This window comes from Malaclemys terrapin, chromosome 7, assembly GCF_027887155.1.
Source record: "Malaclemys terrapin pileata isolate rMalTer1 chromosome 7, rMalTer1.hap1, whole genome shotgun sequence".
Lineage (NCBI taxonomy): Eukaryota > Metazoa > Chordata > Testudines > Emydidae > Malaclemys > Malaclemys terrapin.
This window is the reverse complement of record NC_071511.1, coordinates 6,272,797-6,298,144: the sequence shown is the minus strand read 5'-3', so window position 1 is coordinate 6,298,144 and position 25,348 is coordinate 6,272,797. Positions and strand designations below refer to the sequence as shown.

Here is a 25,348-nt window from a genome sequence, read left to right as displayed (position 1 = left end):
TAACCTTAGCTCTCAATAGTGAGGTGGATAATGGAACCCATCTAGCCCAAACTTCCTAAATATTTTTCTGATTTACTTGTGTTCCTTTTCAGAATTACTGCTCTCGGAATTTCCTTGAGATTAATGAAAATGCTGATGAAATTTAGTTACTGGAGAATAAATCCAATTTACATAAAAATATAAAATTCATTACTTTAATAGGACATCTTGCTGCACACAATTTACATTTACCAGTTATTTTTGATTCAGGCATCCTACCCCCCAACCCGTTATTAATTTTTCATCGGTAATGAAGTTAGAGATAATGTCTTGAACATTCAAGAATTTTCTTTGTTATTGAAGGCGCACAGAATACAGTAACAGCAGTGACAGGTTAGTGTTTAAAAGACTTTCTGTTATAAGGATCACAGGGGCAGAAGCGAGGCTGTAGCGGAATCTTCTGTATCTAAAGGCAACCACTAGAAAAAGTCAAGCACAGAGGACTGTCAGCATCATGTAAAATTCCAATATGCAACTCTTGGTTAAAAAGCCCTTGCAGATGTATAGTTGCAGTGCTGTTGCATGTGGCTGCATTTATAGAAGGCTGAGAGAAATTCTATCATCTTTATTTTCCTATTATTATTTTCTTTATCAAAGGCTTTCTATATATTTAAGGGGTTTGGGGCAATCATTGCACAGCGTGTGTTGAGATAAATACTTAATCGTTACCCAGTAACAAAATTCTCCTTTCAATTGCGGATTTATTAAAGATGAGCCAGTGTGCTTCCCTCTCAGGCACATTCTTAAAAAATGTTTTTGATACTTCCCAGTGAAATCCCATTGCAAAGCATACATTTGTCTTTGAATGAATTATCTGATTTAAGATCTTTTCTCACAAGAAGCACCATTTTGTTTTACAGAATCCTCCAATGCTACTTTATTGACCAACGCTGAAAAAATTGCTACGATTACAACCACACATACTCCTCAGCAGATACCCCAGGAGCCCAGGTCAGCTAATTTTCTTTGAGGCGAGCATGTTGATGTGCTATTTCTTTAGTTATTTCTGAGTCTTCATCATTTCCCATGAGTTGTTTTTTTTCCCCCTCTCTCTTCCTCTCTCTCATTCATTTCAACAGGAACAACACAAAACCAAAGCAGGAATCCCAGTTTGATTTCAAACCGCCCCAGGCAGCACAGGTAAGAGATGCCTTTCTGATTAGCTTGGTTTACCATACAAACGTGGTTCCAGTCTGCTCAAGGATTGTACTTAAAGTGTTCTCCCTAGAAAATCTCTCTTGTGAGGCTAGATTCCCTGCTCCAGGTTGTCTGCGAAAGAGGGATCACTGATTAGAGTTTTAATATGCGTTGATGTTGTTTCATATGACAAACACTTCAAACACCGAGGTACATCAGGATTAAAAACAAAGACAACTAAATATCTTATGACAGTAATAATTTATGTGTTTGTTTACTGGAGTGTGTTCTCTGAGGGGGCTAGCCTGAAGAAGTTACAGTGCACCAAATGACAGATTCAGAGGAAAAAAAAAGAAAATAAATCAAAGTTTGATAAGAGGGCTATAGCATGGATTGTTTGATATCCTATCCTATCTCCTAGAGCTGGAAGGGACCTTGAAAGGTCATCAAGTCCAGCCCCCTGCCTTCACTAGCAGGACCAAGTACTGATTTTTGCCCTGATCCCTAAGTGGCTCCCTCAAGGATTGAACTCATAACCCTTGGTTTAGCAGGCCAATGCTCAAACCACTGAGCTATCCCTCCCTCCCTCGAGTTTATCATAGGCCACAGCTTAATAACAGAGAGATTATCTCATGGACTCTTCCCCTCCCACTGGCAACTACAGTGATAACCACTCTCATTACTGATTGCTAAGCATCTTTGTGGTAATACAGCAATTCCTCTGCTGTATAGAGAAGAATTGCATGCCTTTTTAGTAGTCTTGAATAGAACGTCCCAGCCGCTAACAAGAAGGAGTAGCTAGCACCATGGGACCAACCAGGCCATTAACAAACACTCTTTGAATCACAGTCTGGGTCTTTAGGAGCAACGAGAAGCCTTTGTCTTTGTATGAAAACAAAACTTGTAGATATAGATTTGTATTAAGACGATTTAACATCCATTGTTAAATATTTGCCAGGCCCGGCAACAGCACAGAATTCAACTTCTTGTTCAGTTCTGTACAAATTGTCTTCCCTCCAGCAGGACCAAGATTTTTACACTGTTGAACTGGAAAGGGGAGCCAAAGGATTTGGCTTTAGCCTGCGAGGTGGTCGCGAGTATAATATGGATCTCTATGTATTGCGGTTAGCTGAGGATGGTCCAGCTGAGAGGTGTGGAAAGATGAGGGTAAGTACAAAAAAAGAGTTGGGAGGGAAAAATCTATTTGCAACAAAACTGAAATGACCAGAGAAAAAGGCAGTAGCTCCTTTTCATCTCTGTTATCTTGCTTACCAACCTGTCAATAGCTGGCTTCTGTCAGAAGCTGCACTTGCGCCGTATGTTGGCTTCTAGTTGACCCCCATCTTTTGAAGCTCAATCAGTTGCTGACCAAATCCCAGCCCTTATTCCAGACATTATCCCCAAATGTTAATGTTTCAGTTTTCTTTAAAAAAAAAACGTAGCAAAGTTCATGCATGAAAGAAAGTGTGATAAGCTGCCATCATGGCCAACACACTGGGGATTGAACCAGGAACCTCTAGAGCTGAAAGCATGAGCTGCTACAGTTTGAGCTAAAATTTCCTAGCTGGGCCGGTAACAGACTTAAATGCTCTACAGGTAAGGTACCGAGAGGACCCTGCATAACACACACTCACCAGTGAGTTACTAAAGTATTGCATAATGTGTCACTGTTGTAACCCGAGACGTCACGTGCTACCTCTACCGAGCCTGTGTATGCAATACCTTGCTGTGGTAGGTCTAATTTAACTTTAGGCTATGTCAGTAGTCCCATTCGTTCCAACAATTAAGCACATGCAAAAGTCTTCATGGGATTGACTGAGAGGTTCTCAAAAAAGAGGTCTATCATTTTTTTTATAGGTCTGCAGACAACATGCACACCTGTGATGCTGTTTATTTAATACCTGTACAACTAGTGTATTCTCTTCTTCCAAAAAGTAATGCAAGAAATGTTAATATTTGGAAAGATTTTTTTAAGGGTAAACTTATAGCACCAGATAGCGGATGTAACTCAACATAGCTCCACTGTAGCCAGAGTGCTGATGATCTGTTCCACAACCTTTGTTTTCCTTTCCTGATCCATTCTTGAATTTCTAAACCAGGCTAACTGATTCAGGCCATGCATGTACATTCAAGTGAGAAAAGTTCCTAGACATAAACCAATATGTTAAATACTATGTTCCCTTAAGTGACATGCTCAAGTTGTGGCATTCTTCTGCTGAAGGCCTGATTTTAATCCTAGATTCTGCTCTTTCGTCATGTTGACAGATTGGCGATGAAATTCTAGAGATCAATGGGGAAACCACCAAGAACATGAAGCATGCTCGGGCCATAGAACTGATTAAAAATGGTGGCCGCAGAGTCCGCCTGTTTCTGAAACGTGGAGATGGCTCTGTACCAGAATATGGTGGGTCAAACTATGAAAACATTCCTTTCTTTCCTGGCATCACTCCATGAATGATTTGTCTCAAGATCTGAAGCGGGGATGCTTTTTATTTTCCTTTCTCACCAGTGTCTTGCCAACCTTTGCAACATATGATTAATTGCCTCGCTTGTGCTGAATTTTCTACACATTTCATCCTTTGCTTGCTTCCACGGACTTGGGCGCAGTGTAAGGCAAGATCATCAAAGCAGTATTTTTGGTAATCAAAGACAAAAAACAAAAACCGTATTGTCTTGTCCAACCAAACAAGGAGTTTTACTGAGCTGTGCCAAACTGTCTCTCAGCAGTTGAATTGTTATCTCAAAATAACTCTCTTCCTCTAATCAATACCAAAAAAAATGGGAATCCTGAATTATTTTGAATCAGTAGTTTATTGTTTGGCTTTTTCCTTAGTTTTTCTATATCCTTGGGCATGAATGCCAAGAAAGCTAATGGGTTTTGCCTTCAGCTAATATGTAAATATTTATAAAGTTATTTCAAAATGTTTATGCAAAAATAGATGAATTTGGCCCTTCTGAGTCCTTTTTCCCCCCTTAAAATATTTGTTGGTATCAGGTCATTAAATTATGAAAAGTTTAGGAGGTTATGAAAAGGTTTCTAGAGTCTGTCTTGAGGGAAAGGTGCTACTTTTCCTTTTCTGCTGAGATTTTCAGTAGAAGTCCTTTTCTACACCTGTCTGTTGGAGCGGATTAGTGAGAGTAGTGAGTGGCTTAGCATAGTTTTCTATTTAATATTATTATTATGCCTTATTTATTTGAGATAATTATTGAAAACTATGCCCTCAATGTAGGGCTACTCCCAACCAAAGGTCTTTGAAGTTTCTATAGAAACTGATGTTTGAAGGGATGTCCTTTATACTTTTTTCCCCCTTATCTGGGATTTTGTTGTGTCCGTAAGTTCTAAGTCTTTCACTCCATTACCTAAAAACAAAACAAAAAACAACATTCCACACAATTCATGAACTAGGTTTTTTTAATTTACTGTACCATATTCAAGAGTTTCCACTGTCTGCTCATAAATCAGAATTGAACCTGCATGTGTGACCAAATCAGAATATAGATTTCAAACAATTAAAATATTCGATAATATAGAAAGGAAATTGTGGGTTTACACTTTTGCAATATAAACCACTCCCCAGAAGGTTGAACAATAACACTGAAATTATGTAATGTTTTTTTCTACTTCTGTCTTTTCCTACTCCTTTCAATGTACAGTACTGTATCATATGCTAGACAGCGTACATGTCCTGTAAATTGCGTGCTTCACTTTGTAAAGCATATGTCTGCTGCACTGAGGATGAAAATCCAATACCAGTTTTCTTTTGGCTAATAATACATTAAACTGCTAAATATATAGTTTTCAAGCAAGTATTTAACATGCAGGGGCTGCAATTGTTATAAATAAATAAATATATATATATTTACACGCATACACATTTGTAACATTTTTGGCTTAATTTCTTCAGTCGCAAGTGTTACTCGGATAATGTTAAGTTCCAGTATTTTTCAGACTTGATTGGGAAAGTGCTCCTATCTGAGGCTGTATATTTTTGTAATGAGTTTTGTACTTATTTTTAATGTTGTGGTCTTTGGTGGACTTTATTTTTTGTTGTTGTTGTTTGATTGTTAATGGTTTTTCTATGACTTTCTGTGTCACTGTTCCAGTTGTCTTTTAAAATGGATGCATCCATTGTCTGGGTTACCGAATCACCTTTTAGATGTCTAATTATGTCACTATAATAACAACTGTCATCTTTGCAGCCTTACCCTTGGGTGATGCCTAGACAATCATACTGGAAAAATAAACTTTCTTTATCCTAAGATAAAATATGTAGATATTTTTTCTTTCATCTTTGTTACGGGGAATCTAAATTTTCTACTTTTCTCTTTCTCTCTCTCTCTTACTTTTCTTGGTGCTGGGCTCTTCCTTCCTCAGCGATGATACCTCCTAATATCGCTGCATGTATGAGAAATGACAAGCTCGGGGAGCCTTGCTTCTACCTTACGGGCCATAATCAAACTACGGTTTGTAGCTAAAATCAATATTAGGTGTTTCTGTGCTGTGGCCTACTTCCCTCATATTGCTTTCCGCTTTGCTATATTTTTATATGTACAGCAAATTCATTCTGAGCCCCCCGCGTTTTTTGAATTGTAAGTACACCACCCGAACGTGTTTTAAGCCTCGCTCTTACTTGTGCAATAGCCAGATTGCAAGAAAGCTGTGGGAAAATGGGGTGGTCCTCCCTCACCTTGATTTTAAAAATCAAACCAAATAAACTACCATGAGTTGCCACAGTGTTTTTCATCTGTAAATCATAAAAATAATGGCCCGCGCACACAAAAAATAGATGAGAAGTTTAAATAAAAGAGCTTGCACACAAGAAAAATGAAAATTTTGAGTATTTAGCATGTGTGTTGTGGGAGAGTGAAAAAAAGAGTCTGGATTGCAAAGTGGTTTTGTTAGCTCTTCAGTCATTGTCATCAAGACCATCTGCTTTATTTAAAATAGGTGACTCTCCACATTGGAATTTAGGACGTGTGCTAAGTACTTATTTAACGTCAGTAGAGTTCTCTTACGGAAGATTCTTTTAAAAAAAAAAAAAAAGTAAGAAATCTGCATCTCACGTTGAGTCAGTGCAACGACTTTAATGTTTTGCCATAAATGTAATAAATCATTCATACGCATCAATTACGAATGATGGGAGTAAATTTAGCTTAGCTGCAGCACAGCTTCTTTGCTTTGCAGTTTAGCTCATGAAGGTAGTTCAGATCTGCTTTATGTCAGTGAAATAATTAAGAGGAGAATCAGTTGTTAAATCAAACTCATCTTACGTATTAGAATATCTTTCCATTTCTTTAATAAGAAAAGATCATAACTTCTATTGTCATCTAAATTGTGGTGAAAGCAAAACTATCCCACTACTATTTCATAATGTAATAGGACTAAATAAGATTTAGTAATACTTTATGAAGTTCTTGAAAATGGAAATTACATTATTTATAGTCTAATTAAAATATGGTGCTATAGGTTCAAAACATACAGATCAGTTATAGTATTTCATACTTCTAGTCATTTAAAATGAAACATCACACAGACTATAACTCTTTCTAAGAAGGCATTTCTTTAAAAAGAATTTTAAAAAGTGATAATCATTTCCTAAAATGCCCTTCTTTTCGGGAGCTACATCCTTTTAAAAACCGCAAACCTTTTTTTTCCACTAGAAACAACTTATTTTAAATATAAAATCTCCCATGATGCACAGAGCATAAAGATGAGAGCCACTTGGACTAAAATAGAGCTAATAAAGGGAAGCACCAATACTAATCTATAACTCGCTGTTTGCAGTTACACTTAAATTAACAAAAGCTTCAGTTAGTCTTCTACTGACTGCTTTAACAGTTGTTTGCTTTTGGCACTAATGAAGTCTGAAGAATCATAAATGGTGTCAGAACTTTAATAAGCCATTTGTACCAAACTATTTGCTGTTGTTGTTTTTCTTCCAGACCCCAGCAGTGACAGGAACAGTCCCGCCACAGGTTCACAAAATGTATCGGAAATGAAAAACGTGCCATCTGACCGACGACAACACCCATCATTGGAGTCCAGTTATCCACCAGATCTTCACAAATCATCACAACATGGGGACAAGCGGATATATGTTAAAGATCCAAAAGGCAGCAGAGAGTTTAGCAGACAATCCAATGAACACCACACGTGGAATGGAACTTCTCAAAACAATGATAGCGTAACAGGCAGAAAAAAGGACAGGTCACCAGGAAGGAGACGAGATAGACAACCAGAGAGAATGGTGGTAAATGGACAAAAAATGAAATCTCCTGAAAAAAGGAGGGAAGGGACAAGAAGTGCTGACAATACTTTGGAGAGGAGGGAGAGACATGAGAGGAGGAGAGACCTTTCTCCCGAAAGGCGAAGAGAAAGGTCACCAACTCACAGAAGGGATGGGTCGCCAAGCAGGCGAAGGAGGTCACTCGAAAGACTAATGGATCAAAGAAAATCACCAGAGAAGAGAAGAGAGAGCTCACCTGAACGGAGGGCAAAGTCAACTGACAGAAGAAGGGAGAGGTCACCAGACAAAAGGATCAAGGATGAGCGAGTCGGCCACAGAGAGAGGGAAGAACACAGTTTGAAATATGATACCAACAAAAGATACCCCCCTGAACAGAGAAGGAAACCCTACAAAGAGTGCAGCACTGATCTCAGCATCTGAGGTACTCGTCCAATGCACAGAGCCACATTCCAGCCTTTATAGTGCTGAAGGCTCTAAGAAGAGGGTAATAAAGCTGAAATTATCTTAGTTTCTTAAATGATGAAATATCAGACACCTGCTGATCCTATGAATAGCAACAAACGTTTTACGCAGATGAAATCTTATAACAAAAATATATACAAAGTGTTGTGCCTGATGTATAATATTAAAGAAAGTATTTTTAAGTGTATTCTTTTTTTTTTAAGTTACTTGCCAAATGGTCCTAAAGGATTATAAAAATTTTGTTTCTACATATTCTGTAGATTTCTTGAGAATAATTCCTCTATCAGGCAACTTCCCCCTTCCCCCACCATAATTAAATGGGGACAGCCAATAATATAAGATAGTTAGAGGATTTTTTTTTTTTTTATAAAGGGTGAAGGAATTAAAATGTGCATATCAATAGGATTGGAGAACTCCTGCTGAAGGAAGAAAAAAAGAAAAAAAAAAAGTTCCTAAAATGACAAGAACTGTTTGAAGAGACTGTTGTTTCAAATGAAGGATATTTATACAAAAACCCACACAGCACAAGATGACTTATGATAAGGAATTTATAGTTTGTTCCATGAACAGTTTATACTTTTAGGCCCCCTCTCAAGGATGCGTGAAGGCAAAAGACTGGTAGCGGCCATATCTGTGTAACACACAAACGTTGACTCTCAATCTCTCTCACTAGTCTCAGCAACTCTTACAATATTCCTTTAAGAAAGTGCCCCCGGAGCCCTACTCAGCTACTAGAAGTATGTGGACAGAAAGCTGAGCATGTCCAGTATTGTTTGGTCTGCTTTGAAGAAGAGTAGTGCATTGGGATACTGGGATAAAGGGGAATGAGCTCTCCCTTCACAGGGCAGGTATATTCCTTCTGCTGAGTCTAAACCAGTGGGCTTTTCTTATTTTGCCAAATTGGAAATCTTTGTGTCTATACATAGATAAATAGATATATTCAAGTTTTATTTTACTGGTTCATTCCTTCTGAGACAAAAAAATGAGAGACCTGTCAAGGGCACATAAGGACAGAGGCAATCAGTAGACGGGTCTGGTTGTGAAAGCCTAGATGCTGGTTACGCTGTAATTTAGAATCTACAAACAGCAGCAAAAGGAAAAAAAAAATGCAAGTTTCAAAGTTGTATTTTTAAATTTGCAAGTTGTGTGGTAAGTCTGCTGTAGTATTGGTATAAGATTTTAATGGATTACTGCCTAGCTGAGCCAAAATGTTTGCCGTTACTGTTGGACCACTAAAGTAAACTGCTGCTCTTTACGGTGCATTGGTGTATCCATGTATACTGTTTCACATTTTCCATACGAACACACAAACATTGCAAGTCTATCACTGTTGTTGCCATGGTACTGTACAAAAAAAAAAAAAAAGAAAAAAAGAAACAAAATGAAAAGATGGCCAATCATTGTGTGTACAGAGTTTAAATTGTAATTAATAGAGCCTGTTGGAAAAAAAAAATAAAACTGTTGCCTTTTTCTTGTATAAAAGAGAATTTATGATGAAATTTAGCTGTGAGGAATGTGATAAGTGTTTATATTTCTGAAAATGGAGCAAATTGATTCATGGGAATATATTTTAATGTAAACTGAATCAGGTATGTAAAGCTGTTTTAAAATGGGAGACTATATAAGTAATTCTAAAGCTTTTGTTGGTTTGGATATCATTTCTTTCTTCATGGTGGGCCTGCTCGTGTATTATTAAGCACTTGTATGCAGTCTGTTCTTCAATCATCATTTCTTGCAATGTGCTAGAGACATAATGCTCTTTTCTGTGTTGATGAAAAAGCAGTATGTGGGCCAATCTTTTTTATAAAACACTATGCATATATAAATACTACATTGTTCATAGCTTTATTTGAATTATTGGGTTTATACATAACATTAGTATAAGTAGATGTGGACTTACCCAGTACAAGCTTCTTTCCTTGGAACAGACACAATGTATATGATGTAGCAACAAAGAAGGAGAAAGTCTGTGAATGCTATTTTTATTATCAAATAAAGTTTTCCATACAAAGTATGCATATGAGTATAGTGGTAAGATTAAGAGAGCCACACCTTTATAGTTAACCAAAATTGTCTAAATTATTTAACTGTAGATGTCTATTTCCAGGGTTAACCCATTTTGACTTGTTGGCAAAGTTAAAGTCAATTATTTGACATGCTTCCAGTTGTACAAGATAAAATCTATTCCCCCAAATAATCAAGAGCTAAGATTTTAGACAAATGTGGCTTTGGTGTTTTCCTGGGGTTTGACTTCATCCATCATCATAATACAGCGTCAAATGTAATACTGTAAAATCACAAAAAAACAGACGCTACTCACGCCTATGTCTGAATACTTTTATAGTAGAGTCCTCTAAAATATTAGTCAATGAGGCCATAATTCTTTCAACTCTTATTTAGTTGTGGAAATATTGTATAAAGACTGTTAAGTAAGGATTGCAAAACCAGATTTATATTAAATACTGTATCATTAAGCCAGCCCCTTACTGTACACTTCACCATACTTCAGCTAACCTGCTGGTAGTGCAAATGTCTTGATTAGAGAATGACAAATGTTTTTTGCATTTTCAGTCTATCTTCAGGCAGGTTTTTCAGCTGCATAATTGATGTCTAAAAGAATGTTAGGGTAGAAACAAAATACCCAAATCTGTGCGTGTTTTTTTAAGTTCAGATCTTTTGTGACTTTTTATGACTTTTTATTGTATAGTTGTATTGTAAATGTATGCATTCCGTAATTATTGCTTCTCAATTTGTATCTTTTATTGTTTCTACTGTATGTCTACAACATTTTTATGTAATAAGATAGCTTAAATAACCTAAACGGAGCAGGTCAATATGATTGGTTCAAAGGCTACTTAGTATAGAAGTGTTAATAAATACCAGAATAATTAATTACCCATACATTTAGTCCTTGGCATTAGCATATGCTGAAATTCAATGGACAAAAGTTGGCTCGGTATGTCTTGCTGTGGGTAGCACAACATGTGCCACTTCCATGAACACTGGGAGGGTCAGATCCTCAGCTGCCATGTAGTGGTGTAGCTTTGTCAATACTAATTGCCACTAGTTGAGTATCTGACCTTAAAATTCCTCCTTTTTCAACAAAAACGAATAGAAATACTTTTTAGACTGTATGGTATCAAACTGGGAGCAAAGACACTAACCGTTTATTACAACTCAGTTCTGAATCTGCTAGAAGGATTAATTGGCATGTGTTTCTTGCATGCTGAAAATCTGGAAAGTTTATGAAGCAGTGAGCAAACAATCACTGGAAACTGGGATTGCTATTTCTTGTGCAGTTTACCTCATTTTTTGTGGTGGTGGCAGTATTTTGTTGGTCTCCAGTGTCAATAATAGGTCAATCAATAACCTAGCACTGGATTCAATTCTACCACCCTTGCTCATGTTGATTAGTATCTAATTCCACGAGTAGAACTATTGATTTCAGTGGGACTGTTCACCAAGTTAGGTAGTACTAAGTTATTTCTGAACTTTATTTTGCCATTGCTAGCAACTTTTAGATTAGCTAAGCTTTTTTGTTGTTGCTTTTGTAAGGCTTGCCTTCTGAATTCATTCTCAGCTTGAACTTCCATTCCTACAAATGTCTGTTTTATTTAATCGTGGCCTTGTGTTCAGTCCATCTGCTGTGCTTTGCTTATTTTGTTACTAAAGCGGTAATTATGGATGTTATTCCCCTCCTAACGGGTATGTGTTTCGTTAAAAGCAAGCTTTCAGTGCTGGCTCCTGGCCCCTTGGTCTATTGGAGAGCATTTATAAATGGCTTATAATGTGTGCAATTTAATTGGCTTTCATAAATCTCACCAAGGAGAAGACGCTATTTATATCTTGCTGATACCATCTGTAAATGTATGGCTGTTAGGTATTCTGGGGTTCCATATTCCTAAGATTTGTAGGAAATGATCTTAGGAACTAAAAACAAAACAAAAAAAAACCCACCCACAATTTATTTGTTGGACGTTTGGTCTGAAAACTCGGAAGTTTGATTTTATTCCAATGACTTTTTAACATGGTGTTAATTCCTTCGCATTATTTCCTATGTGCCCACTTAAGAGGCTGTAAAGTGCCATATTAAGCTATTTCAGACACAAAAAACAGTACTTCTGGGAACACAGTGTAAGGTGAATTTTAATGTGATGGCTGCTCTTTAATAGCACATGAATATTCAGTGGTTTATGCTACAGAAAGCAACACCGGCACCAGAGACACAGGTTTTAACTGTTGTGTTTTTAGTAGCCCAGGAGCTGAAATTATAGGATCAAGTTGCAGTGCAATTTTTTGCCTGTATTTAAATAATTCTTTTTCTCAGAGTTTTGTTTGCCTGATTTTCACAAGATTTGTGTGCTTTCTGCTCTGAGGTTTATATAACCAAAATGCATATTGTACTTTTGCTGCCTGCAGCTCTACAAGTGATTTTAAGGAATGTTATGGCTTATGGAATGTATCTGTTTTGACAGCGTTGGAAAATGAAGTTCTCTTTGGGAAGTATTGGCTATACCGCGAGAGAGAGACGCCTCTCTGGAGATGGCAGAATGGTTGATCCCTAGTTCCCACGCAGTCATAATCTCCCCAACTGAAATTGCAAATGAACTTTATATAAAATCATAAAATCATGACTGCTGTGGAGAAAGTAAATAAGGAAGTGTTTTATTTACTCCTTCTCATAACACAAGAACTAGAGGGCACCAAATTAAAAAGGAGCAGGTTTAAAACAAACAAAAGGAAGGTTTTTTTTTGTTTTTTTTTTTCCACATAATGTACAGAGGCTGTTGTGAATGCCAAGATTACAATAGGGTTCAAAGAAGAACTAGATACATTCATGGAGGATAGGTCCATCAATGGCTATTAGCCAGGTTGGGCAGGGATGGTGTCCCTAGCCTCTGTTTGCCAGAAGCTTGGAATGGGCAACAGGGGATGGATCACCTGATTATCTGTTCTGTTCATTCCCTCTGGGGCACCTGGCATTGGCCAATGTTGGAAGACAAGATACTGAGCTAGATGGACCTTTGGTCTGACCCAGTATGGCCGTTCTTATGTTTTAAGTTATATGTTTTGATGGTGGAGTTTGGGTGAGGTTCTGTGCTGCTCGTCTAAGAGGTGCAGCACAGAACCGGCAGCTCAGGCGCGAGTTTATGTCCTCCCAGTCCTGGACCGTTCTGCAGTCCCTAGTATATTTTAGACAGACCTGGCTTCCAGCACACGCACCCCTCCCCCAATGCCAGGCCTTAGAGCGTCTTCCTCAGTTCCTGCCCCAGAAGAATCTTACACCAGCTAGAGACAGGGCTTTTGAAACCCTTTATGCTGCTCCAGCCCATTGTATCCAGAGTAAAGGGGCCAGAACTGGGCTGAGTATTTCACCCTTTGAGTTGTGGATACCTATTCATGAGAAATTAGAGACTCTTCCCTGTAGCAGTGACACGAGGGGAGAAGAATTGAAGAAAAAAATACTCTCTTTACAAATAAAGAGAATCTAATCTGAGTCCATAAAACACTCAAATGCCTTAATCATCACTGCACAATGTCAGTAAAAGGCAGAATTAAGGTGGTTGGAGTGCCTTAACTGTGCGATTCTTAATTTGTTTGGATTTCTTTTAAGATGACTGTAACTTGGAATTTCCTGGGTTTATACTTGGTTGTTTGGGGGGCGGGGGAGGGGTTGGATAATTACAATAACCCTGCAATTTTTTCTACCATTAAATCACTAATATATCTATTCTCCACCTTCACTATATCTTAATTTATTTTTGTCTGTGAATTGGAACATAAGAATTGCCAGGCTGGTTCATACTGTGGCCCACTCTTCCAGTACCCTGTCTCTGACAGAGGCCAGCACCAGACGTGGCTGCCACAGCATGAATACCAGCTCAGGCGAGCTACCCAAGTGCAAACCTGCCCACGCCCCTGGATACATCCTCGTGTTGCCAGCCCAAACCATCACCCAAGTGGAGCGGCCTCACTGCTATTTTTAACACGCTAGCTCGAACAGAGCTAGCGCATATCTACCAGTGCAGATACAGTGGGCAGATGTGGGGTAATCTGCTTCTCGTTAAGGTTTCATTCTCTAATAATGATTACCTTGAACCCTGAGACATGGCGTTTTATCTCCCTTCCAATACCCTTTTTTATGACCATTGACGTTTATAACTAGATATTATCCACCAGCAGTTAAGGTCCCAATTCATCAAATCGCTTAAGCAAGTGCTTCAATCCCATTAAAGTCAATGATGCTTAAGTATGAGCTTAGAGTTTTGCTGATTCGGGATGATTTGCTGAATTGGAGACTAAAAGAGTAGGCTACTATGGCAAAGGATACACCAGCCTAATGTTCAGTCCATTTGTTATATGTGATGTGAAATTACTTCGATCAGAATAGTTCCATGAGCCATAAGACATAGCTGACATCTAAAGCGATAGCTGTCTCATCTCTTGCATAGCGACAAAGATTTTGATGGACTTAGATCATACAGCCGATGATAGCTTCTTAAGAACTTTTTAGGACATGTGATTCAGTGGGAACTAGGCCCAGGGACAGAGAGAGCTCTGGGGAGAAATCCCCAAACTGAAGTTCGCTGGTATCTTGAACAACAACAGTGAAGTCAAAGCTAAACCACAGGTGGGGTAAGTTTGAACTTACATCCTTGAGCCACATCCTTGGCTGATGTAAATCAGATTCACTCCATTGACTTCCGTTTATACCAGCTAAGCATCTGGCCTAATGTGTGTAGAGTCTAGTCAATGCAGGATGGGACTCCACCTACTTATATGGCTGTTATGAAAGTGAGAACATTGATAGATGTGGGAGCAAAGCTGGCTATGGTTCATTCCAGATGAGATGGAGGAAATACTGGTTGGTTGTGGGAGCAACTAGAGAGTTGTTTGGTGGTGCTTGTCCCCATTATTGTTAATTAAGTTCTTCCAGATCTCTGTGCTTCTGGAGTCTCCGGTTTGCTTTGGGGAGCAAAAAGCACCTTTCTTCTTCTCCACTTCATCCAGCAATAGTGATCATTTCTCTCTGATGTGGTCCACAATTACCCATCTTTGTGATCTCCAAACTGCACTATGCTCTCTGTATGTGTGTATATATATATCCTCAATATATGTTTCACTCTATATGCATCCGAAGAAGTGGGTTGTAGCCCTCGAAAGCTTATGCTCTAATACATTTGTTAGTCTCTAAGGTGCCACAAGTACTCCTGTTCTTCAAACTGCACTAGTGTAACATGCTCTGTGTGAAGTTACACTCTAAGGCTTGGTCTACACTAACCCCCCAAATCGAACTAAGGTACGCAACTTCAGCTACGTGAATAACGTAGCTGAAGTTCGAAGAACCTTAGTTCGATCTTACCTCGGTCCACACGCGGCAGGCAGGCTCCAACGTCGACTCCGCGGCTCCCCCGTCGACTCCGCGGTACTCCTCTCGTCTAGCTGGAGTACCGCAGTCGACGGCGAGCACTTCCGGGTTCGACTTATCGCGTCCAGACAAGACGCGATAAGTCGAACCCAGAAGTTCAATTGCCAGCCACCGAACTAGCGGCTGGGTATAGACGTACCCTAAGAAAACTGGGAAGTTTCTGCTATTTTGGAAGACAGTGGACTTAGCCATAGGACATTATCACGCTGCCCTTCTCATGTTGCTCAGGGGGTGGGGGACTCCCAGCTAGATTAGAGGGGAATCTTGATGGGTCCTGGTAAGAAAAAGGTTAAGAACTACTGCCAGAGGATAAGCTGCAGATTATACTGGCATCCTATTAGCTTCTGGGTTTGAATCATGGTAGTGATATTGATCTATCAGTCTCTGTATGGTTTGAATCCTGTCTACATAAGAGACCAGCTCTTTCCTTGTGCAGCCCAAGTCTGATTTTAACCATCTGAAGACTGTTGTGTGTGTGTGTGTGTAATGAGAGCTTCCCCAATTACAAGAGCAGTCGAGAAGCAGCACAGCCACCCCTTCCCAGGGAGAGGAGTTGATAGGGATTGCTCCCTCCGAGGTGTAACAAAGCAACAAAAGTTGTAGGATCTCATCAACGTGCCACTCTTCAATGCCCCAGAGAACTTCATCTTTGACAAACCTTCCTAATGGAGAGGCTGGAAACAGTATTTTGCAAGATTTTGCATTGCAAACAAACTCCACAAAGGAGCTCGAGATATACAGGAATCTTCTTTAATTTATGCTATGGAGAAGCAAGCAGAACATGTCCTTAAATCCTTTGACTTTACTGAAGGCTATTACAAAGATGACTATGAAGGGGTTCTGGCTATGTTTGATGCATACTTTATGCCCCTGAGAAATGTGGTTTATGAAAAAGCATATTTTCACCAGAGAGCTCAAGGACTAGGGGAAAATGTTGACTGTTTGATAAGACCTCTTAATACATTGGCTGAAAATTGTGATTTTTGAAAATGCAAAACATAAACATATCAGAGACAGTCTGGTTTTTGAATTAGCAAATAAAAACATTTCATAGCAGCTAGAACTGAAGATAGATTTAACCCTAACCGTAACTATACAGAGAGCAAAGCATTCTGAGGTGGTGAGACAGCAAAACCTAGAGCAACTTGACGAACCTGAAAAATCAGAATCTAGCTTAGAAACTGTAAACAGACACTTGAGTATTAAGTCATTATCATAAAACACCTGAGGCAAAGAGAGAACTTCCAGACTAAGAGGGCCAAATTCCAGCCTACATGTGCAAGGTGTGGAAAAAAGTCATATTCCAAAAGATGATACATGTCCAGCCAGAGGCGCATGGTGTAACATATGCATGAAATATGGACATTTTGTGGCCATTCACTGCACAGCTTTCAGGGAGTTGACTCATTACAGACATGCAAGAGACATTGTTTCTGGTGAAGACACAGAGTCTGCTCAGAGAATGAAACTGATTATTTATAGTAAGAGAGAGAGACGTTCGAGCTGCACAGAGCTCCTGAAGAAGAGCTCTGTGTCTCTCAAAAGTTTGTCTCTCTCACCAACAGGAGTTGGTCCAATAAAAGATATTACTTCACCCACCTTCTCTCCCTAGTATCCTGGGATTGGCACGGCTACAAGTATATTGCATATTCATGGCAACACAATGACTTTAAAATTGACTTGGGTCCTCTCAGAAGGGACTTACAGTCACTTTCAACCCCTCCCAGAGTTTACCTGACAGCTCTAACTAGCCCTGGAGGTATTCTGAGCTGCCTCGGTCACTTGACTACAAAAAGAACTTACAAGGACAAAAGCTATGCATTCAGAGTGCATGTGATCAAAGGGTCAAAAACCAACAACTTTCTCAGCTGCAGAGTAGTGGCAACCATGATGGGCCTAGTGAGAAAGGTGGAAGAACTCGAAAGAGGATTTGATGTTATTGGACTTTTGAGATGAGATCCAGTACAAATCAACTTCAGACAATGCTGAGTGTACAAACATCTCTCTCAGAGAGACCTTAAAAGAGAGTATCTGCAGATTTACGCAGATTCAGAGGACATTATTACCTGGTCATCCAGCTATCTAGAAATAATGTACTTGAAAGACATAACATGTTGCAGTGTTACTGAGAAATTGAAGTGCACTTTGCTCACTTTGGTATTCCAGAACAACTAGCGATGGACAATGGACCACAATTCACTGAATAAAAATTTAAGTCATTCTGAATGAAATATGATTTTGATCATATTACTGGCAGCCCACATTATCCACAAGCAAATGGAAAGGGTGCGAGAGCTGTACAGACAGCCAAGAAAATCCTACAGCAGAAAGATCCATTCCTCGCTCTTCTGAGTTACAGATCACCACCAGTAGAAGTTACTGGACATAGTCCAGTGCAACTCCTGATGGGAAGGCAACTCAGAACTACTGTTCCAAATTTGGAAAAGAGCCTATTTCCAGACTGGCCAGACATAAAGAGCGTGGCCAAATCAGATAAAAAGGCTAACAGAGTTTATGAATACATTTACAACAGACATCGCTCAGTTAAGAGAACTGGCAGGTCTAGAACCCAGTGACCATGTTCATGTCAAATTGGATGAAGAAAAAGGATGGACAACTCCAGCTGTGGTGAATTCAGTGCCCAGATCATATGTGATTGAAACTGACAGTGGAGAGTTCAACGGAAACCATTGACATCTACAGTTTTTCTCAGCAAGAACAATCAACGGAGCAAAGTCTACAGATGGAGGATGCAGAACAAGAAGATGATTCAAGGATTCCAGACAGACCGCAGCCAGTCGTTGTAATTAATGGATAGCCAGATGACCAACTTGTTATGTGTTCGGGTCGTTTTAATTAGAAAACAAATATGATTCAGAGACACTTAACAGACTGATACTAATGAACTTCACAGACAGTGTGATAGTGTTAAATATTGTAAAGGGTCGGACTGTAGAACTTGGAGAGGTAATGGAATGCTAACCTGTATGATACTCTTCAGCCACTAGGTGGCACTGTGTAAAATACCTTATTTAAACGAATCACAGCCATACCTGGCAGAGAGTTAAAATATCTGACGATGAACACATGTGGTCTGTATAAGCAAGTTCTGTGACCAGTTCGTATCTGGTGCAGAAGTGCATGATAGAAATATTTTTTGCCCCATACTCATGCATATTTTATAGATGAATATTTATGTGTGATCCGTTTTAACCTTGATTTTATGCTTGTAGCTGTTTTGCACTACTTGTGCTTTCTTGCAAAAGTTCGTGGTGCTGATGTAGGACACCCATTTGCTGAACTGATTCTCCTTAGCCAAGTCACCAAGTTATCAAGTATAACTTACCAATAGTAGGTTTCAGAGTAGCAGCCGTGTTAGTCTGTATCCGCAAAAAGAACTGGAGTACTTGTGGCACCTTAGAGACTAACAAATTTATTAGAGCATAAGCTTTCGTGGACTACAGCCCACTTTATGCATCTGAAGAAGTGGGCTGTAGTCCACGAAAGCTTATGCTCTAATAAATTTGTTAGTCTCTAAGGTGCCACAAGTACTCCTGTTCTTTTTACCAATAGTAGATCCTTTTTCTGATGCTGCTCAGTGACTGACAGACATACATACATACATACATATCAAGATTATTGGTGCATAATTCTTATACATTTTGCCTTAATATGCCTTCTTAAAAAGGGGGAGGGAGGGTTCTCTATTTTAGAAAGCCAAAAAATAGACATACACAGACATTGAACTTAGACCTCGTGATTTACTTATCTTTCCCTTCATTTCATTTTCAAAAGAGATCTATCATAATAAAAGTTTGGGGGAAAGCATGATTTTTTTAAATGAATTTCACAGCAAACTGATGTGGCCCCTATCACTGAGTGCACGTGAGGGTCACAGAAAACAACCTCATGTTTTGTTCTTATTTCTAGCCTGGAGAAGAGTTGGCTTCCTACATACGGTTTATATTATTTTTTTCTGCTTTGTATATTTTAGTTTGTCCGAGTACTTAATCTCCCATTGCTACTAACCTTGTGTGTGGTTTTTTTTGTCTTCTCTTCATATCCCTTTTGATAGTGGCCTTCAGCCAATTCCTTCATTTCAGCACGTTCTTTGTCTTTATCATTTTTTATTGCAAACCATGATGATTCATTCTCTCAGAACCTTTCATTTCTCCAAGGTCTCGTACTATGGCAGCATACTGAGAGATTTGGGGCTGCATTCATCAAAGCAGCATTATGTCAACAATTCTGCAGCAAAATAAAGCCCGTAAGCCCTAGAAAATTGTAGAAAACCTGAACTAGGCAGTTCCTATATTTCAAGTGATCAGAAACTAAAGCTAATTTCCAATTTTGTGAAAATTATGAAAAGTTTTTCATTAGCATGGAATTATGCCAAGTCTCATTAACTCTTTTATTTCATGTGCCTGTTTGAAGACTGAAGGAAAATACATTTGGGATAACTAGAAATCAAAGTCCTTTCTGCAGAGAAGCCCTGCTTCAGAAATTACTCCTATTTCAGAAAGCATTTAAGCATGTTCCTAAGTCCCATTGAAGCCAGTGGGAGTTAAGCATGTGCTTAAAGTGCATTCCTGAATTTGAGCCGGAAGGTGAGCAGGAGCAGAGAATACTCTGCCATTATGTCTCAATTCTATTCTAGTAGTACCACAACCAGGGGGTTATGGTTAACGATTTCTGTCGTTTTCCTGTCCTTGGCCCTGATCTTGGGTTGCTATATGCACGCTTGCCCACTAAAAACTGAACTGAGACTCACTACATATGAGCTGTCAGATGTCAATGACTTCTGTGCACTGCTAACCTGAGCCAGATTTGAACCCTTGTTATAACTCTTAATCCCATTACTAAATTCTTCAGGCCCCAGAGGTGCCATTCTTGTAGTCTTTCCTGGGCTTCTTTGGCTGCACTTAATAGAGTACATGTTCTGTTGGATGGGAATTGGACTAACCCAAGGGAACTTATTTCCTTGTGTAGCCTAATGTGTTGTTGAACTGACCTTCTCTTGCAGGTGGTTTCTACATTTTGATTTTCAGTCCGAATTCTACATGTAAATTTGAATGTCCTGGCCATCTCCCATAACTGCTGTGTGTATATATAATGTTTTAATAGCCACTCACTGGTCTGCCTTTGTTATTGTGGCAGATTCAGTAAAGGGTTTTATGGGCCATGTTTCAAAAGCCTTAATCCTATTTTGCACCACTTCAGGGAAGAAAAATCACACCCACCTTGAGAAATGTTTTCAAAGAGGAAGCACGCTGTTACTTTTGTTGTTCATTCTCCTGTGCAACTGGTCTTCCCTCATGGCCACTTGACCTCTCCAGGATGAATAATGAACTGAGAAGGAAGAACGGGATCCTGGGTGTCTCACAGCACTACATAGAGATTACACGAGCCCTTGTTTCCCTTTAAAATGTTTCTCTTCAGAAACCTCTTGGCTGCATTAAAACGACTCTTACTGTATGTTTTCTAAACCATATGATGGATCTCCACCTTAGACTTTCCAGCTTGATGTAAACAGTTGATTAATCCCTTACCCCCTCGCACGACCACTGCTACGACTTTCTTTTCCCTGCCTCGGGGGCTCATTTAAGTCTGAATTTCGTGGTTGGTGAAAGGTGCAGGGTGACACCACGTTCTTGGGGTGAGACGGTAACTTAGTTTTCATGTCTATTCAATCTCTGGCCCTTCTGGCTGAGCCTGCCAAGTGGTATCTCTTTTGATAGGGTTGGCTTTGTGGTATGGTTGCCTTTTTACTAAGAGCCAGATTGACACTATCAAGTCCTTTCCCTTACCCATCTGCTTGTTCCTTGATGGACTAACAACTGTTGGGTCATTACTGACCTTAGCCTGGTTCATACTGGCAACTTCTAAATCACAGGATCTGCACTTTTCCCGGTCCCTTAATTCATTAGTTTCCCATTCACACCTCTATTGGTTTCACCAGAACCAAGAGTCTAAAGAGAGGACAATATTGTCCATAGTCCCCTTTTGGGCATCAGTCACGTCTCTTAGCCTGTCATTACATTCCACAACTCAACACCTCAAACATCTTTAGATCCACAAGCCACGTCAGGTACCGTGATATACTATGTTAGAGAAGACTCAAGCCTAAAGCAGTCAGCAAACGTTGGTGATTAGCCCATTTCCAGTTGGTGGAAAGCAAAATTTCCCCGTAGAACATTGAAATTAAGGTCTCAGCAAAATATAACGAGCATGTTCAGTGGCCCTGGAATTCTCTTTTCACAGAGAAGCAGATAATGTGTGTTTTGGCACAAAAGAAAGAAATCAGATATCTGAAAGAATATAAAATGGTAAAGGAAAAAACCAAATACTGTAATAAAATTATGTGCAGTTCTAGTATGGAGAAAGCACTGAAATAACTCCCAAATGCTAATGGCATTGAAGATGTTGAAATGAGGGTAAAACTAATTATGCAAGAAACATTTTTTTTTCAATATCGGGGTAGCATTTGGCCCCCTAAGACTAAGGTGAGAACAAAGAGACAAGTAACATTTTAAAAAACATTGACCACTCTCTAGGCTGGTCGAAAACAGCAAATATACAAATATTTTTTGTCAAATTTTTGAAAATTTGAAATATGTTGGCAAGCTCTAACCATGATTTTGACTTTCTCTATACAGGGGAAGAGGGGCTAATAATCCCCTGCCCCATTCCTCCCCCATACTCAGGACTGACTGTCCTTACCTAGGTTACTCTTATGGTTACAACCCTTGATGGAGCAAGAGGGTTAGCGATAGGTGGAGCCAAGGCTCCACTTCCCCTATCATGGCTTGGGGACGTGAGCAATGTATTGATGGCATAAGTCAGCCCGCAGCAAATCACTATCTTCGCCAAGGCAAGTGGGGAGCAGTGATTCCTCGAGCACAATTCCTTCCTTGATCCCAGGGCCAGCTCCAGGCACCAGACGAGAAAGCACGTGCCTGGGGCGGCACATTGTAAGGGGTGGCATTCCAGCCAATCTTGGGGCGGCCAGCCCAGCCCTGAAGGGGCATGAACCCTGACCCGGGGGGGGCAGGAACTAGTGATCCCCGCTGCTCATCGTGCTGCCGGGCTCCCCGGGACGCGCCACTCCCTGCCGCCTGCACCGGCCTCTGCCTCCCGCGCCACTCTGAGCCCGGCCCAGCCGAGCCGCCTTTAAAGGAGTGGCTGAGCCAGCACCTCCTGCAGCCCCCGGGCACTGGAAGGAGGGAGAGTTCTGCGGCGGCCCGGCGGGCAGTGGAGGCAGGGAAGGTTCTGCGGCGGCCCGGCGGGCAGTGGAGGCAGGGAGGGAGTGTTCTGTGGCGGCCCGGTAGACAGCGGAGGCAGGGAGGGAGGGTTCTGCGGCGGCCCGGCGGGCACCGGAGGGGCGGGCCCCACTGATCCCGGCGCCGTTTGCACTGTGCCAAGCCCCGCTGTAATGCCGGCCCCATGCGGAGGTCGCAGACCCCACCCAGCGCTGCCTGTGTCGGCCCCTTTGGAGCCTGCCCGGCCAGGAGAGACACTCCAACGCCAGAGCGGGGAGCCCCTCTCGCCCGGCTGCAAGCGGACTGCAGCACCTGACTGCCCACGGGTGGAGGGAGCGGGCAGGTGCCGCCCTTCACCCCCCTGCAAGCCGCCTTGACCGCCCTCCACGCGCTCCCTGCGGCTGCTGTTTGTTTTTTGTTTGTTTTTTGCTTTGGCAGTCCGGCCGCCTTTTTTTTTTTTTTTTTTTGCCTGGGGCGGCAAAAAAGCCAGAGCCGGCCCTGCTTGAGCCGCCCCCTTTTCTGCGGGTTGGGCTCTCGTGTTGGCCCTTTAAATACAATAGGAAAGAAATCGTGCTCAATATTAAGCAGCGACCCCACTGATGAGAAGCACCAGTATGATGGAGAAAAAAACCCTGAACTGTTTCTGCAATTTCTTTCTCCCCCTAATTTTGTGGTTTGCTTATTCAGCAGGGTTAAAACTAGGTCAGATTCCACCAGTTGGGTGATAACTGTGACATTACCCTGGAGCTGGCTTGAGGTCTGCTCTCAATCAGGGAAGATAGAAGAGATCTTTGGTGGCGTTGAAGGGCTTGAGCTGCCTTTTCCTTACAGTGGTGTAAATCAGGAGTGAGTCCATCGAAGTCACTGGGGTTATATTGATGGAAGGAGGAGAATAATCCAGTTTATTTTGAAGCACATGAGCAGGTCCATTGCAGCTTGCTCAGCACCTTTCAGGACAGGGCCCTTAATCAGCAGCTGTTTTGGGAAGTTCACACATTTTCATGGCCAAAGACTAAAGGAATCAGAGTGTGCTGACCCCACCAAATATTTATACCGATAAATAACCCTTAAACAAGTCATGGGAAACACTGGCCAGGAGGAGAATTTCAAAAACATGAAGTCAGTTGGAGCTGGGGGTTGAACTCATGGTTGTGCCTTTGAGAGTCTCCATCAAAATCAAAATGTGTGCCCTAATTTCAACATTTCCAAAGATAAACCGGAGAATGCACTGACACTGGGTACCAGGCGAGCAAAAACGCCAGCTCAACTTGTTTTTTCAAAGCGTAACGTTTTCTCGTGTCCCTTTCCCTTGAGGTTAGCGGATTCTGAGTTTGTTTCAGTTTGTGCCACAGGACCCTCTGTTGCTTGTTTTAGTACTGTCATGCTGAACAAATTGTTAGTCTGAAGATAGTTAGGGCAATTTACCAACTGTGTGATCCGGGGGCAGGGCGGGGGGGAAAAGAATTAAGCAAGTGACAGAATTTGGGGGGGGCTGAGTGGAGCAGTAGAAGGAAGATAGTATATCAGTGAGTGCTGTAGTGTAAAAGAAGTAAGAATGCATCTGTTATGCCTCGTAGGCTGCAATGAAAGGCAAAGCATTTCACTTAGAGGAAACACTTGAAACATCCATAATCCGTTGTATACTGTTGAAATGAGCTCTTTCTGACCACCCAATCAGTCTCTTTGCCCTGAACTGTATCACTTGCTAGCCTGCAGATAGAGTGGGGAAGTTCACACTGCAGAGTCACTCTGTGTGATCTATATTTGATGTAGCCAGGCGTTCACCAGCCACCGTGTTGTGGTGTGTGTGTTGGGTAGGGAAATTAGGATGACCTGGGAGAGCTCTGAAAGTGGCATTGACTGAGAGCTGTAGCTGGTGGCAAAACAGTCCAGGGTCTCCAGCCAGGAAAGGAGACGAAACAACAGCAGGAAAGATGGTTAGAAACCAGAGAATGACTGCATAAAATCCAGCGAATCTTTACCACCCACATACTCAAAGCATTAGCACTGAAATACTCTATGTGGTTAGTGCAAGACATGGCTAGTGTGACTCTTGTGGTTATAGATTTTTGGACGATTTGTGCTTAGTATTACATTTTTAACAAACAGCAACCTTTCAAGTTTTTCACCCCAGTCAGTGATCTGTGATGTTTATTAGATAAAATATTCTGTGTTCCCATTCACCAGCTTCTCCTCACAAATAACCCCATTTATTTCATATTCTCTCACACACACACTCTTTTGCTCACATTCTTTCTCCCCAGTCAATTCCCTAGTCTGTCACACTCCCCCACCTTAATCCATTAATTCCACGCTTTCAGCCCCCCTCCGTCAAAAGTGAATCCGTGCCGTTCATTCAAATCAAGAGCTGAATTAATCAGCTCTTCCCTATCCCCAGTTTGTCTCTCACCCTGCACATGAACCCTATTCCAGTTCCACACACTCCCTCACCAAATCCCTGGCAGCCCCTGCAGATTTCACTTGGTATCTCTGCTCCCTGGCATCTGCTCCAGCAATGGCATCTAGCAGGCATTCTGCTGGCAGTGGTGGTCTCTGGTGTTCATGAGCTGGGTGATCAGAGGGAGAAATGCATTGCCGTTGGGTTTTGAGGTAGGTGACTTTCCTAGATAGCTGCTGGTGGTCTCCTTTAAGTGGTGGTGGGGAGCACGTCGTCTCTGGCTGGGTAGGAGTGGAGCAGGTGTCTCTGTTGGGGGTTGGGGTCAGAAGAAATGGGCTCCAGGCTACCTCGGCATAGCTACTCAAACGCCAGGCTG

At 40.9% G+C, this 25,348-nt stretch overlaps 1 protein-coding gene across 30 annotated transcripts in view; it reads left to right on the top strand.

Annotated features, from left to right (window-relative positions):
* Positions 1 to 9,900, top strand: part of MAGI1 (membrane associated guanylate kinase, WW and PDZ domain containing 1) — a 490,274-nt gene extending 480,374 nt beyond the window's left edge. For 14 of the 30 annotated variants that reach the window (XM_054033640.1, XM_054033634.1, XM_054033637.1 and 11 more), the window contains 5 exons: positions 900 to 990; positions 1,119 to 1,179; positions 2,197 to 2,343; positions 3,442 to 3,580; positions 7,120 to 9,900. In XM_054033640.1, coding sequence (XP_053889615.1) covers positions 900 to 990; positions 1,119 to 1,179; positions 2,197 to 2,343; positions 3,442 to 3,580; positions 7,120 to 7,844 — 1,163 coding nt within the window. In that variant the 3' untranslated portion in view covers positions 7,845 to 9,900. Of the gene's footprint in view, positions 1 to 899; positions 991 to 1,118; positions 1,180 to 2,196; positions 2,344 to 3,441; positions 5,436 to 5,551; positions 5,641 to 7,119 lie in introns of those variants that run through there. The other 16 variants (XM_054033639.1, XM_054033636.1, XM_054033633.1 and 13 more) reach the window with 4 other exon arrangements.
* Positions 9,901 to 25,348: the final 15,448 nt, after the last annotated feature.